At 48.4% G+C, this 14,505-nt stretch overlaps 6 protein-coding genes across 6 annotated transcripts; 3 read left to right on the top strand and 3 right to left on the bottom strand.

Annotated features, from left to right (window-relative positions):
- Window positions 1–112: 112 nt before the first annotated feature.
- Window positions 113–1,854, top strand: FOMMEDRAFT_164602 (uncharacterized protein; the record flags this gene model as incomplete). Its single annotated transcript, XM_007261595.1, has 1 exon — window positions 113–1,854. The coding sequence occupies exon 1, from the start codon at window positions 223–225 to the stop codon at window positions 1,852–1,854; it is 1,632 nt and encodes a 543-aa protein (XP_007261657.1). The 5' UTR covers window positions 113–222.
- Window positions 1,855–2,049: 195 nt separating this feature from the next.
- Window positions 2,050–2,767, bottom strand: FOMMEDRAFT_16320 (60S ribosomal protein L37). Its single transcript, XM_007261594.1, has 5 exons — window positions 2,717–2,767; window positions 2,620–2,664; window positions 2,456–2,539; window positions 2,273–2,382; window positions 2,050–2,209 (listed from the first exon to the last, which is right to left on the bottom strand). Exons 1-5 carry the CDS (start codon window positions 2,717–2,719, stop codon window positions 2,173–2,175), a joined length of 279 nt encoding a protein of 92 aa, XP_007261656.1. The 5' UTR covers window positions 2,720–2,767; the 3' UTR covers window positions 2,050–2,172.
- Window positions 2,768–2,899: 132 nt separating this feature from the next.
- On the bottom strand, window positions 2,900–7,064 carry FOMMEDRAFT_101098 (UCH-domain-containing protein). The gene is made up of 6 exons (XM_007261593.1): window positions 6,490–7,064; window positions 5,720–6,441; window positions 5,258–5,670; window positions 5,003–5,200; window positions 3,620–4,951; window positions 2,900–3,560 (listed from the first exon to the last, which is right to left on the bottom strand). The coding sequence occupies exons 1-6, from the start codon at window positions 6,879–6,881 to the stop codon at window positions 2,985–2,987; spliced, it is 3,633 nt and encodes a 1,210-aa protein (XP_007261655.1). The 5' UTR covers window positions 6,882–7,064; the 3' UTR covers window positions 2,900–2,984.
- A 193-nt stretch (window positions 7,065–7,257) lies between these two features.
- On the top strand, window positions 7,258–9,619 carry FOMMEDRAFT_143994 (uncharacterized protein; the record flags this gene model as incomplete). The annotated part of the gene is made up of 8 exons (XM_007261592.1): window positions 7,258–7,463; window positions 7,518–7,611; window positions 7,664–7,813; window positions 7,873–8,008; window positions 8,074–8,942; window positions 8,993–9,138; window positions 9,196–9,342; window positions 9,396–9,619. The coding sequence occupies 8 exons, from the start codon at window positions 7,258–7,260 to the stop codon at window positions 9,580–9,582; spliced, it is 1,935 nt and encodes a 644-aa protein (XP_007261654.1). The 3' UTR covers window positions 9,583–9,619.
- Window positions 9,620–10,333: 714 nt separating this feature from the next.
- Window positions 10,334–12,706, top strand: FOMMEDRAFT_73790 (dihydroxyacetone kinase; the record flags this gene model as incomplete). The annotated part of the gene is made up of 10 exons (XM_007261591.1): window positions 10,334–10,445; window positions 10,506–10,595; window positions 10,657–10,674; window positions 10,733–10,814; window positions 10,889–10,906; window positions 10,993–11,139; window positions 11,196–11,337; window positions 11,408–11,737; window positions 11,791–12,127; window positions 12,222–12,706. The coding sequence occupies 10 exons, from the start codon at window positions 10,334–10,336 to the stop codon at window positions 12,704–12,706; spliced, it is 1,761 nt and encodes a 586-aa protein (XP_007261653.1).
- Window positions 12,707–12,942: 236 nt separating this feature from the next.
- FOMMEDRAFT_150244 (uncharacterized protein) lies at window positions 12,943–14,398 on the bottom strand (the record flags this gene model as incomplete). The annotated part of the gene is made up of 5 exons (XM_007261590.1): window positions 12,943–13,607; window positions 13,686–13,750; window positions 13,802–13,979; window positions 14,060–14,290; window positions 14,347–14,398. 5 exons carry the CDS (start codon window positions 14,396–14,398, stop codon window positions 12,943–12,945), a joined length of 1,191 nt encoding a protein of 396 aa, XP_007261652.1.
- Window positions 14,399–14,505: the final 107 nt, after the last annotated feature.

The raw sequence follows: 14,505 nt of genomic DNA, 5'->3' as shown, positions 1-14,505 counted from the left end.
AAATAGTCTTGATGCCGGCTGAACTCGCCACACTCGCGTACTTTTCAAGTAATACCTACCCGTTACACCGAAGCATAGCTATAGCGTGGCGTGCAACGACCGGTGGCACTCAGCCAAATGGAATACATAGCTGTGTTTTCCCCGACCGGAAGTATCGTGAAGTCCTCACTTATAGGCAACATCTGCAGTGGTTTCCGTACCATGTAACGGTCTCTTCGCACGATGTACCGAAGCGGAAGGCCCTCTCATACTCATTCCGGCGCACACTCAGGGTCCTCTTGCTCGTCGAGCTCTCAAAGTCAAGTCCAGTCAAGAGATCTGTTCTCTGCGTATGAGCCTAGCTCTGGGACGTACACGCCATTCCCGACCGCTGCTGATGCGCTCATCGCTCGTTTACGACTCGAGTCTGGGCTTGGAGTACCAACGGTTAACTTATTCCTTGATATCTTGCATCATCCGGAATTCAAGTTAGACGAACTGACGGTGACGGATACATCTGATATTGACCTTGAGGTTGCTAAGCACCGGAGTAATGTGCGAAGATTACGGGAACAGACCATCCCACCGTCGACAATAACGTCCACTATCGGACGCGGCTCTGAAGACGAAAAACCTGGCTTTGACGTTCCATACCCTGTTCTGGAACGAATCTTGGATGCTATCTCCACGGATACAGACCTAGTAGACGAACCGCTACAATACCAGATCCCTCTCGTAGACGCTATGGAGCGTCAAAGAGGAGACTGTTTACGCAACATGGCGCTCGTGCATCGTTCATGGACTATCCCAAGTCAACAACGCCTCGCAGCACGCATGGTAGCAAGATCCCCATCTGCACTTCTGCGACTTCTCCGGAGCCCGCTTCCGGGGACGCATACTCGGGAACTTGTTGTGGCACTCGGCGATGTATGGAATAATAGCTACCGTTTCGAAGGTACGGAAAGCCCTGTTCGGCCCGGCGACGTGGAGACGGATCTATGCAGTCTACTAAAACGTCTACCGAGATTAAGGTCTTTAACACTAAAGGAGAGCGGGCTACGTGAAGACTTGCTGTTACCCGTGATTTCCGATATCAAGACCCTTGAAAGTCTCTCGTGGCACTGTGCGCATGGGTACCCGAGCTGCGACTTTGCGTACCTTGCTGATGCTCTTCGTCGTCTGCCTAACCTTACGGCGTTGGAGATCAGCGGCTGGAGCTTTCATGCTGCGTCTGGCATAACAGGCGGACCACCTCTCCGACGACAGCTCAATGAATTGAGAATATGCATATCACCAGGTGACATGCAATTGAACCGAGTCGGCTGGCTACTTCAGGCCCTCAAAGTCGATGCGCCGACAAAACTGACACTCGATATAACCTTAATCGGCACTCTCACCATGGCGGAGGTCTTCAGGACATATCCCGGTGCACAAGAGGCACTAGCCACTCTACACACATTACACCTCATCAACAAGGGCGGGTTCGTCGAGTTCAACCTAGCTCAAGCACGAACACTTCTCCAAGCCTGTTCATCTGTACGAAAACTCCACATTCAAGGACAGACAGCACCGATTACCGAGTTCTTGGATATCCTTCCATCGACAACAGAAGAGCTGTGTTTCAGCTGGTTTGATATGTGGATGAGCCCGTGGAACCTTGTGGAGAGACATTTGCCTGAACTCGTACGAACCGAACGGATGAACAACCTCAAAAGGATTGTCGTTTATAATTATGAGGTACCGTTTTATCGAGCACCTGTTGAGGAGGATGGAGAGCCAGTTAGTCATCCTTGTCCAGATGCGCAGGAGGCTTGTAGCAGACATGGGATTGAGTTGGATCTTTGGAGTAAACCGCCAGATTGGAGGAATATATAGCTTGTTGATAGGACTGCACTTGCATATTGTAACGTTTTTTAATATATGGACATATACAAGACGATCAGGGTGCATAGGCAAAAAATCAATAAAATCACCACTGTGAAACCCAAGAAGTACGTATACATCTCAGTTACTTGAACTTGCGTGTGGCAACCCTTGGACTTGATAGTGGCAGACTTCAGTCACGTCCGACTCAGAAGAAGCTTGCGTATCTGATTTTGGTGTGCATGCGGCGTGGCATAGAGCAACATAAGTTGTACAATTATGGAAGTGACAAAGCTTGCAGGACATAAAGGAGAGGTAACCCATAACCTTCTAAGCTTCTGTAATCTCGCGCAGACGACGGATCGTACTGTAAGAACAAAACAACCGTTAATACGAACATTTCTCGTCTGAAAATAGTTATTGATCGCACCTTCTGACAGTTGCAGCTGCAGTCGTCGATACAGTCCAAGCACCACCAGCAATGACTTTCCTGCACGCACGGCACTCCCAGATTCCTACAGCAGTACGCTTCACAGAGTCCTGTAAACCGGCCAACACGTCAATAAATCGTACACTCCAACGAGAGAAAACATGCGAAACAGAGACGACGCACCTTGCCACAGAACGTGCATGTGTATCGTGCATGCTGCGTGATCTCCATCTTTTTAACCTGCTTTCGCAGAGAGGCACCGTAACGCTATATGGACGTCGTTCATCCAGCAAAGTTCAGTATATCCTCTTCAATTTGCTGAAGAAATTATGGAGTCGATTACTGACCGTGCCGTACTTTCCAGTAACACCGACCTTGCGAGTACGTTTCGTCTGTAAAGGAGTTAAAAAGCTATAATGCACGGGATATAGTGTTGCAACGCACCATTTTTGTTTGTGAATGGGTCTTTGTCGCTATCCGCGTTACCTGCCCGCCCGTAGATGTTGAGTTGAAGTCGATCTCGTGAGTGCTGTACGAAAACGGTAGTGCTGTATAGCTAGTTTCCCACAAATTTGATCACATCATGCATATTTATCATACGTGATTAATATTATGTAATACACTGCAAAAGAGCAGAAGGTTATATAAATACAGGCTTCTTGATGCATCTAGAGAAAAGTCTTTTGGATGCGACAACGAGTAATTACAGACTCTAATAGTCAATGTCATGAAGCGAGCTCCCGCTCACGGGTATTTCAGAGTCATTTGACTTTTGCCCTCGTCGTTCCTGCTCTTGCTCCTGTGCAAGTTCTTCGTCCAGGTCCGTAAAGTCCATATCCGGCGTCCCCTCATCGCCTGCATCTGCTGCATTTGAAGAAGTAGGGGAGGATGTCGCACTTCCTGGATTCGGGAAGTCATACGAACGAGTAGCTTGCGCAAGGGGATCCGACTGATATTCAAAAGGCGATCCTGATCCATTTTCCAGATCGCTTTCGACCTCCGCTGAGTTCTCATCCCTAGAAGAAAATGGTGAATTTTCGTAGCCATCTAATGGTTCGTTCCAGCTCCCGCGTCCGTAGTTAGCCGAACGGGAGAGAAGTCCCGTCAGTGTATTCTTCAGGTGCGGCCCTTCTTCCTCGTCTGGGGGTGTTGGTAATTGAACATCCTCCTTGACATCTTCTTCGGCAGATAACAGTTTTTGACGAGCCGCTTCAACTTTTTCGTATGAGACACCCCCGATAGCGCGGCTGGTACGTCTTTTGTAAAACAATAAATAGGCACTCCGGTTCTAGGATGGAGCGAAGAAATTCAGTATTTTAGTCCCGAAGGTCAAACGAGTTTACTCACCACAGCATCAGCCGGGTCTGCTACCGAGACATGTGTATCGTCAAAATGATACCACTTATCTGTTTCGTGATTTTTTGCATAAGCTCGATAATGGCCTCCACCAAGTCCACCCATGTGTTCGTCAACGGCATAAAGGTCGTAAAGTAAAGGTTCCTCCGCGTCCGATACCCCCAGCGCTTTGACGTCGTGCCCCTCTTGAGCGAGTCGCTTGGCCACTTCTCGCTCCCCGCTGAACGCCTCAAGGTCGAGTCCTTCAACGGGGAAGTCAACAAAGGCATCGATTTTGTCACGCAGAATGCGACTATTGCTGAAGCGCTTGAGGTGTACAACGAGAATGTCTGGGATCGTCCACAAGTCGAATTTCTTCGTTGCCGGTTGGTGCTTTTTGCATTTCGAACAATACCAGAGATCCTCCTCACCGAGCTCCTCTTCCCTCGTAAACTCGTCCAAGCAATCGTTCAGCGTGATACACTTCTTGCTTCGAGCGGCAGAGGCTTCCTGCATTTCTTTGAATTCTGGATGAATGAACTCTCCCCAATGGCGATCTTGCCAAAGCGCATGCTCGTGATGAGGATCGTCACCGAAGAAATACGAACGGAAATTGTCATCCCATTCGCAATACAATGCATCACCTCGACGAAGAAGAGGAGGGTTATCGTCGCCCTTGCCAGCATTTTTCCGAGCTTCCCACTGTTCCCATTTGCCTGAGCTCCATGCGTTCCCTGCACCCAGCTTATCATGGCCAGACTGGATATGGATCTCGAATAGATCGGGCTTTGGACCCAGACGGTCAATGGACTTTTCGACAGTGGCTACTTCAATCGATTCGTCTACGAACATGCGCGACTTTTCATCGCTGATGTCCTCTTCTGTCTCATCCATTCTGACAACGTCCCCATTCTCCTTGACTTCAGAAATCGAGCATTCTGAGTGTGTCTCCAGGATTTTGACTTCCGTCGCAGCGACTTCTTCCCATTGGTACAAATCTCTTGCATGTTTTGTCCAACGCTCTAAGCGCTCTATGATAGCAGAGTAGATCTTTTTACGATCGCGATTTTGTTCTTTATCCAGCACGACGATGAATGGATGTGCAAAGCCACTGGAAGGTCGCTGGAAGCTGCTGTATGTAGAAGGAATCTCTTTACAGAGATGAACTGGTAATATTACTGGATCCTCTGTTGGATCAGCGCTTGGACTCCAGTTTCTTGATTGCTGGGCGTGGCACGGCAATTCGAAACAGACGATATGATCGGCATCTGACATGTCTCCAACGGGAACAGTGTCATCTAGGTACTTATAGAATCGATTGCTGAAAGTTTCTAATGTCAAGAGCTATAAAACGGTCAGCGGCAAGTATTCATATTTAAATCGCGAGAGACTGACGTTATCAGGTTCGGCATTCATCCAACGGCTTAATAACTGGCGCACTTCTCTGAAGGACGCGTTTCGGTTGAGTTCCACTGGTACCTTCACATGTGGCTTGCTAACGTCCCACGGTATGTATAGAATAGGATGGGTCCATTTCTTTTGCACCGGCAAAGGCAGCGTAAGGTACATGAACGGATCAAACGTAATTGACACCTGGACAGATAACGAGTACATTAGAGAATGGACAATGCATGAAATTGATTATCTTACCCTTTTACACTCGGGACACACAAGCGTGCTCCGGTATTGACCTTGGAACAAGTCGACAATCACGCTATCGTTACGCTTCTTGTAGCCTTCCCAACTTTCTTTTGCCAATGCAACCAACTCTTTGTCGCCTCCACCGTTCCAGTCGGGCTTCTCCACATAAGGCTTCTTTAGCACTCGATTAAGATCCTCATGTAGACCGTCAAGAAGAAAAGCAACCAGCTCCTGTGAATCATGTTGTTGATATCCTGAGAATTGCGGTGCGAAGCGCTGGAGCTGCATTTTAAATTCTCGTGGTGCATAAACTGTGCTCTGGGGTAGCCAAACGCGATCCATAACTACACCGAAGGCTTCTGCTATGGCACCCTGCATTCCTAATGGGTTATCGGGATTCAGTTCACCCTGGTATACGCGAGCTAATAGTCTGTCAGCAATTGTCTAGTACTGAACTAATATGTAGCTTACTGAGGAAGTATTCGACCAATTCTTGCGTATGAACAAGACATTGAAGCGCCGAATTCATAAAACACGTGTTTCCCATGTTCGAAAAGCCAATAGTACCGGGAACGATTCCTTTCCTGTCGGCTCTTCCTTTCCCGTAGGAAGACGTTGAAATTGGGGGAGATGGGCCGAGAGCAGTCCCTCCTGCCTTTTTCGAGGAACCAGATTCGAATTTGGAGAAGAAATCCGGGCCTGAAGAGAAACTTGGTGCGGTGTCCTCGGCTGGGTTTGGAGTGACAGCGCCTGGCTGCCGAACCTTCACCTCGTCTACAAGCCACCTCCCGTCCTCAAGAAGCTCCACAACGAAGCCGTCGCATTGTTCGACAATGGCTTCCTCTATAGTCTGGCTAATATGATCCTCATCGTTCGGTAGTAGAAGTGCATTGCCCTTTAAGAAGTTGGGCAGTGTAACAAAAACTTCATTGAGTGTCAAATTAAAAACGGCCCAGGTTCGGAACTGAGTCTGGCGAGGGAGGTCGAGGATATCAAGAAGCTTTGTGTAAAGATCTGACAACTTGGCAAGACTTGAGATTGTTAATTCCCGTGGCGGATTGTGCGAAGATGAAGTAGTGTCTGAGACTAAGCGAGAGACAGGTACACATAAAGGGCGTAGTTCGATACAAGGTTCATTGTTTTGACCCCTCGTTACAACTTGCCGTGCTATTACATCGGGCGTTTCGCCATACCTGGGACAGTATCAGTACGGCATATCATAAACGGAGGCCTCAACGCACCATTGAACAAAAGCATTCCACGCCTCTGAGGGAACGAATTCGAAGTCGATCCCTTCCATCATGGATTGAGAAGCGTCGAACTTGCCGTCCTCGAAAAACTTGGAGTTATCCACAGGACCAATCTGATTTTCTAATATTGCGCCTTGCTTTGTCACTTCTCCCCTGCAGGCCCTCTCCCACCTGCGATACCACGCACGCGAGACAATATACCATGTCTCTCCCATAATCATAGGTCTGTTCTTTACTCTTTCAATGAACTGTAACTTCTCGGAAGGAGACGGCGAATGTGGTTGTTGAGCGGCAGATACAGTTTCTAGCGAGATGCGCTGGAGGTCCTGCTCTCCCTGTTCACGCATATATGTATCGATTGAGTCACTTTCATCGTCCATCATTGCAGGTGTGGAGGCGCTGCTCTGAGGAGGCGGGTCCGGCGTCGAAGAAAGGCAGGGATCCTCAGACAAGGCGCGTTTTGAAGAGGACGCCTGTGAGTCACTCGAGCGAGCGCGTTTCCTCCCCAGATTGACGGGTGTCGATGGGGAAGCGACTGGGGAGTTACCAGCAGAGAGAGCGGGAGAGGGTAAAGAGTCCATTGAGTGGAGGAGATGGATGCAAGCGGGGAAGAAGGGCATGCAGGTGTTTTGACTTGACGCGTAAGAAAGGGCCCCTGCCGCTTTCGGCCCACGCGCCACACTTGACCCGTGCTACGTACTACAGTGACTCTGCACATCATTGCTTTCATACCCACACTGCTCTCTTGCAGTGTCTTTCATGGACAAAGTCCCGCCTAGATTGCTTTATCTCGTCATCTACAACCCGTCTCTCAGACCGCCTGAAGATTCCCACCCAGACCAAGACGACGAAGACGCGGAGGAACGCGCTCATGTCCTCTTCTACACCGCCGACAATCATGCCGTGTCTAAAGACAAAGTCTTGCGTCAAGTAGGCCTGGCCAAAGCACTGGCAAACTTCACTACGTAAGCAGCGCTCTTCTTTTCCCTGCGCATCGTATAACAATGCACATGCATCAGAATATTTGGGCCACAGGTTGTCTGTGATTCGGTGCACTCGCAGACTAGGAAGATGGTCATGCTCTCTCCCGAGCCCAACTTCTGGATAAATGCCGTTAGTATGATACTTTATTGCCCTTGTATGTTGTTTCCAACTGGAAATTCAGTCGTTTGAACTCGAAAGGGTCCCTCGTATATCTCGAAAGGACGAGAAGGGCAAGGGCAAGCAGAAGGAGCCGTCCTACGACCACAACGAGGCTTCTCTTCATGACGCTGCACTGCATGCTCAGCTTCTTTTGGGATATGAAGCATTTAAGGTAGCATATATGCATCTTTGTGCATTTCCACTGTCAGTTTTGACCCTAATCGTCGCAAGGTTACCCACGGCACCTTCACGTCGATCCTCAACGACTTAGGAAGAGAAGGTCTAGAAATTCAATTGGAACGTTTCTTTACAGTTTGGGCCTGGAGTTGGGACCTCAGCAAACCGATTTCTTTCCCGGACTATCTTGGTTAGCTCGTCTCACTGCGGTATCTCTTTCTCGGCTCGTGTTTATAATAATCATACTCATCGCAGGTATCCGAATTCATCCACTTAGCAACCAAGTAACATCTCTAGTGGATATTCTAGAGGACAAATTACCACCACACTATTTTCCTCTCGTACTCATCTCCTCATGCATCGTTACTTCAAAGTCAACACCACTGCGATGTCCCCCTGCATTGATTCGATATCTATTACGGATCTTAGAAAACCGTTCCGCCCTTCGTCAACAGACCACGACTCCAGGTAAGGACACGAATGATGATTCCTCATCACAGGCTCCGGAATTGTCGACAGAGCCTGAAGTGAATAATCGTACCCATTCGCGGACTCCCAGTAAAGCTTTTCTGGGTGTGCCTGGGATTAACATGAACGTGAACATGGATGTTCGGAAATGGAACTGGCCAGGCTATTTGACATTTGGCATTAAAGGATCACCTTCTGGGTCAAAGTCTCAGAATACTCCTGCCGAAACTGAGGATGGGAAGACCCATGGACAGTCGGGTGGTCAGGACCAAAGCTTGGATATGTCAGACACATTGCAAGCTCAGCCAGAGACACCCGTTGATGCTCAGGCGTTGGAAGATGCTTTATCTTCAGAGGCGACCTCTCAGGTTGCTGAAGCTCCTGAAGGAAGCAGTTCGGTAGCAGCTGAGTCACCTCCAGAGGACGTGAAGAATGCAACTGCACAGAATGTGGACTCCACAGGCCTTGAACCTTCTATCAACCATACTTCAAGTATCCCCGCTCGAGATGACGAGCCTCTAGAAGCGATGCCTGCTGTAAATGACTCAATGCCGGACGTGGATCAGGCCGCTCCTCAGGTTTTCTCTGAGATCTACCTTCATCTATCAGTTTCAAATCCTTTGGATACCCATCGTAGACTTGTTAGATACCTTTGTGTGAGTAATAGAACGCTATCGTTACACCTCAATCTGACCCTTAAAATCAGAGGGGCAACATACTGTTAGCATTGGTTCCTTCACCGGAGAAGGTAGACGATACTTTGGACGAAGTGACCTGCCAAGACTTGTCTGAGAGGTGTGCAGAACTCATGGACCGCTTGAAGGAGATCGTCGAAGTCGAACAGGAGAAGATGTATGTGACAGTGAAATGTCTTTTCTTTGTAGTGTCTAGAACTTGACCTATTTCTAGTACCAGCGCGTTTTCATCATCGCCTGTTCAGAGTGTGCTTCAAAAATCGCAGCACGTCATAGCAACGAGCGATCAGTTGACTTCTACGAGTTCGTCGTTCACTACGACGTCATGGCATCTTCATGAAGGAAGGAAGCTACTGTTACTGTTCGTTAAAGTTTACTTCCGATGAAATATCCCTTATTCACTACACACTCCAGAGATTCAGATTTACACGAAATTTATTCTAGGGGACAAAGCCCACAGGATTGGCATTTGGCAAAACGCATGCCTGGGCCAGGTATACGAGGAGAGGTGTACATGGAGATCGGTCGCAAGGAGGCGAGCTTGGTGGATGTGGATAGTGAAATAACTGGAGTATTACGGAGGTTCACTGAGTGCAACTAGGAAATAGACGTTCTGTATTACGGCCCGAGGATCTATGCTAGAGTAGAGTGACGAAATCGGAAACAGTTACCCGATTCGCGACGCGGGTAAAGTAAACCATTCATATATGTCATATTGGTAATGCGCACCTACAGCTACTACAAACCGCAATTACCGCCGAGAGCACAGCTAGTAAAATAAACAAAGAGAAACAGGGGTATAGAGGGAAATGTGCAAGAGAGGTAACTCGTATCACATCAAGTCTAAGAGAACCCAGCCCAGGAAAGGGGTACAGCCAGTCTGGTACGGAATCGAGTCCCGCTTTCTTACCCACCAACTCCCAGCCTGACCTGAGGGTACATCTCAAAGCTCTAGCCTATAAGCACCTAACTGTACACAAGACAATCCTCCTTCCTAGAGAAAGGCCGAAACAAAAAGAATATGCAAACCCTTGAAGAGAAAAAAGAAGGGTGCATGTCGGACGTTAAGAGACATCGGCCACGATCGAAGTCGATCGGGCGTCTGTCAAAGGGGTAGACTAGTACCGAAAGTCAGTACAGCCTGTGGGTGTGCTGCCTATGACTAGGCATTGCTGGGACTGTGTTGACCGACACATTGCGGGATGAAAGCCCCCCTACTTCATACCGTGGGAAAAATCCACGACATGAAGGTCAAAGGAAAAGCCATATATATATTTATATATATTTAAGCACAGTCATCTGCTCAACCCTGGCTGCCAATCCATCTCACCCTTTCTTGTACCGAGACCACAATGAATGGGTCTGACAAGCACCTTCTTAACTCCCCTGCGACGCTCGTTGTTGACTCGCTCAAGGGTCTGTGTGCGACGAATCCGAAAGTAAGGTTGGATACGGCGAACAAAGGTTCGCGGTCATCAATTAATTAGATTTGAACTCTCACACTGAGGGCAATCCGTGTTTAAGTCGTCTACCAGGCTGAACGAGATGATAGCAAGGTCGCTTTGATTTGTGGAGGAGGCTCGGGACATGAACCTTCACATGCTGGTTTCGTGGGTGCGTGTTCGACTAACATATGCTAATATTTCTCGTGAATCTGATGCATGTACACCGCCAGGCGAGGGTATGTTAACAGGTAAGTATATCTGAGCTAGGAAGAACTCGTGAATGCATTCACGAGCCTTGGACACAAGCCGCCGTCTGCGGGAACATCTTCGCATCCCCAAATGCAAACCAAGTCCGCCGGGCTATCGAGCTAGTCGACAATAAACGAGGGTGCGCATTTAATTACGTCTCAGCAACTCTAAGCTCCAACACTAACTTCCTATTACCATACCATACCATACCAGCACCCTCATCATTGTCAAGTACGCGTAATCGCATATTTCATACAAGTTCATCGAAGCTGAAACATAGCGCATATAACCACCCTATTTTGCTGTGTGCTGTGAAGGAATTATACGGGTGACGTTCTGAACTTCGGGTTGGCGAAGGAGAATTATGCGGCTTCGCATCCAGAGAAGATCGATAATGTTAAGTTCGTTAATGTAGGAGATGATGTTGCTGTTGGGAGATCGCAGGGGAAAATCGTAGGACGTAGGTGCGTTATATTTAGTAACGTCAGTTATTTGCAGATTCTCATGGGCTTGGGTGCAGAGGTCTCGCCGGGACTGTCATTGTCTACAAGATTGCTGGTGCACTTGCTCACCGTGGCGCGAGTATCGAAGAGGTCTATAAGATGGCGACTTGGCTTGCTCCAAGGTTAGGTACTGTCGGCGTTGGGCTCGAGCACTGTCATGTCTGTCGTCCTCTTTTGCCATCCAATTTTGTAGGTACTTACGTGGACCATAATCTCAAATTCTTACCAGGTCCCAGGAACAGAAGCCGCAAAGTCACATCTATCGGCAACAGAAGTCGAAATCGGTATGGGCATCCACAACGAGCCTGGGCATACTCGACTATCCCCTGTCCCGCCTTTGAACAAACTAATTGTCCAGTTACTCGATCTCATCATGTCGACCTCGGACAACGAACGTTCATTCTTACCATTCAGGAATGACGGATCGGATGAAGTCGTACTCATGGTTAACAACCTAGGCGGACTGAGTGAGCTTGAGATGTCTGGTATTGCGAATGAAGCGGTGCAAGTCCTGGGCGGAAGGGCGAAGATTGAACGGGTATTGGTTGGAAGCTTCATGGTAAGGATTTTCTTCTTGGTTTGGTTAAAATGGGCTATCTAACGGACTTCTAGACAAGCCTGAACATGCCGGGCTTCTCGCTAACACTTCTTCTATTGCCTACAGCCTCGGACTCCAACGCTCCACCAAAGGCAGATATACTTTCCCTCCTAGACGAAAGACCTGATGTACCAGGATGGAGGTGGTCATCACAGCAACCTCCTTCTCCTGTCCAGCAAAGTGAAGCAACAAAAAGCTACCCTAGGATCAGTGCTGCAGACTCGCAAGGCTTTGTCAACGCGATTTCCAAGGCTTGCAAGGCGCTTATAGCCGCAGAGCCGGAAATCACTCAAATGGATAACATTGCCGGAGATGGGGATTGTGGATTGACACTCAAAGCGGGTGCAGAAGGTCAGTAATATCCAATACTTCTAAATCTTAGCTTCGAGTTCGGATCAAATGTCTAAATAACCCTTCCCTGCCCTACTCCTCTCCGGTTGAACAGGAGTGCTCAAGGAAATCGATAACGGAACCATCACTGGGTCAGACACCATCGGCGCCATCCTCACAATTGCAAAACAAGCCGAAGAGCAAATGGGCGGGACGTCAGGCGCTCTATATTCCATCTTCTTCTCATCCCTCGCACAGGGGCTCGTCTCAGCAGCAGCTACAACATCTCAAGTCTCTAGCGTTACACCAAACGTCTGGTCCTCAGCACTCGACTACGCATTGAATCGCCTTTACTCTTACACACGCGCTCGTCCGCCTTCGCGTACCCTCGTTGACCCACTCGCGGCGTTCGTCCAGACGTTCTCGACTTCTAATGACTTTTCAAAGGCGGTGAAGGAAGCTGCTGATGCTGCGGAAGCGACGAAGGACCTTGAGGCGAAGGCTGGTCGGAGTGCGTATGTCGGAAGCGAATTCTTGAAGAAAGAGAAAGTAGCTGATCCGGGTGCTTGGGGAGTCAAGACAATCTTGGAAAGTATATAAAAGGATTATCATGCTTGGGTAAGTAGAAGGAAAGAATCTGTGGAGACCAGTGATGTATGTATATATTTTGCGAGAATTTTGGATACGTCTCGCCATATGCTGTGGTCACACTGGATATAGCAAAAAATTGAAAATTGCATCAATGGAATGATGATTTATTGACATGACCATAATTTATATACACAGTCAGATATACGTCGTATTCACACAATGGAGTCGAATCTGGAAATAACAGGTCAGACGTGCACCTGCACGACGTCCTCTTCATCGCCAGCATCATTCTCATTCTCTTCATCCTCATCGCCGTCGGCATCGGCATCGGCATCTTCGTCTTCGCCTGATTCACCTTCCTCCGAGTCATCATCATCATCATGGTTCCCTTCGCTCTCTTCACTTTCATGAAAAGTTAAGGAAATGTACTCATCTCCAATGTTAGCATTATCCCCATAAACAGTTTCCGATTGCTCGGAAACCTTTTCTACTGGGACGGAAGGAGCTACAGTTACTGCAGCATCCGCCCTTCGCCTATTCGCTCGAATAACATGTGGCAGCTTGCAGCGCGGATTAGGACATTCGCCCTTCTCCGCAAAGTCAGGACATTCCCTAACATGTTGATGTTCACAGTCGATACCCTTGTCACAATAACCGAGTACCGCGAAATCGCGGCAAACGCCTGATCGAGGACCAACGCGTACATGGGGGAAGAGGCAGTCAGCGCCATTCTTGCATCGTCCATTATTTGCAAAATGGACGCAGAGTGGTGTCCGTTCTGGAATTGGGTCATGAGACAGTGGGCAGGATTCGGTGGTGTTGGGACAGCTTCCAGACAAGAAAGGCCAACAGACAGCGATCTTGGACGGATCGTGTTTGTATGAACACGTCCGGCCCTTCGTACATACGCCTAGAATTAGTTAGATTAACTAGCTCGGGAAGAGACAACGACAAGACGTCAATGACTATATGAACTAATAGCACGCACCAGTAGTAGAAAACCGAGGACACTGTTTGTCGATATACTTCATGGACTTGGTCTTTCGTCCCACTCTATAAAACCATCAAATTCCGTAGGCTAGATAAAAATAGCAAATGACAGACCGAACAGGCTTCCTTCCATTCTCCAATGTCATGTTGTTGTTCTGCGGGAATCGGCGTGAAGCTTTTGACTTATACGGGCGCTGCGGAGCGCGACTTCCGGGGTACTTCCTTGCATAAGCTTGACGAGGTGGCCGTCCCTGTCTGGAGGGTGGTTTAGGAGCTGAAGGTGGCTTGACAACTATAAAAATTCCACGAATGTTATTAAGGAGATACAGGGGACTCCAGCGCTCTGTGCAATGCAAATTGTCAGCTACGCACGATCTTTTCTGACGAGGCTACGATTTGAGGATTGAAATGCTACTCCATTAATAAGCACTTCCCGTGGTTGGACAGGAACTTGTGTTGCAGGAGCTGTGGAATTTTGGCTTGCAAAATTTGGGCGGAATGTGAATGCAGATCTTGATGGTGGCTTGTAATTCGGGTTCACATAGGCATTGCCTCGACTCGAGGAAGCGCTGGGATTGCCTGTCTTATGACGTTGGATTGCTCCTGATATTGGACGACTGTTAGCAGTACTTGGTCGCCGAATTGTGTAAAAGAACTACCTGATAAACGTGCAATCTCTTCCTTAAGAGCTTCTTCAGACTGACTTGACATGTTGGACTATAGGCGGTTCAATAGGGCACAGTGGCAAGGCAAGGGAAGAGTGAAGCGAGCTGACAGTGACACCAACAGACACTTATTGACAAACCCTTGTCATCACA

This window comes from Fomitiporia mediterranea (genome assembly GCF_000271605.1).
Source record: "Fomitiporia mediterranea MF3/22 unplaced genomic scaffold FOMMEscaffold_1, whole genome shotgun sequence".
NCBI classification, from domain to species: domain Eukaryota; kingdom Fungi; phylum Basidiomycota; class Agaricomycetes; order Hymenochaetales; family Hymenochaetaceae; genus Fomitiporia; species Fomitiporia mediterranea.
This window is presented reverse-complemented; position numbering and strand designations above follow the sequence as displayed.

What these genes read in the sequence shown, in the direction of transcription:
- FOMMEDRAFT_16320 (XM_007261594.1), bottom strand. An exon ending in TTACTGGAAAGTACGGCACG is followed by an intron (nt 2,540 to 2,619) that starts GTCAGTAATCGA and finishes ACGTCCATATAG; the next exon opens with CGTTACGGTGCCTCTCTGCG. An exon ending in GCAGCTGCAACTGTCAGAAG is followed by an intron (nt 2,210 to 2,272) that starts GTGCGATCAATA and finishes TTGTTCTTACAG; the next exon opens with TACGATCCGTCGTCTGCGCG.
- FOMMEDRAFT_101098 (XM_007261593.1), bottom strand. Translation starts at nt 6,881, where the DNA reads ATGATGGACGATGAAAGTGACTCAATCGATACATATATGCGTGAACAG. An exon ending in ATTGGTCGAATACTTCCTCA is followed by an intron (nt 5,671 to 5,719) that starts GTAAGCTACATA and finishes ACAGACTATTAG; the next exon opens with CTCGCGTATACCAGGGTGAA. An exon ending in TGAATGCCGAACCTGATAAC is followed by an intron (nt 4,952 to 5,002) that starts GTCAGTCTCTCG and finishes ACCGTTTTATAG; the next exon opens with CTCTTGACATTAGAAACTTT.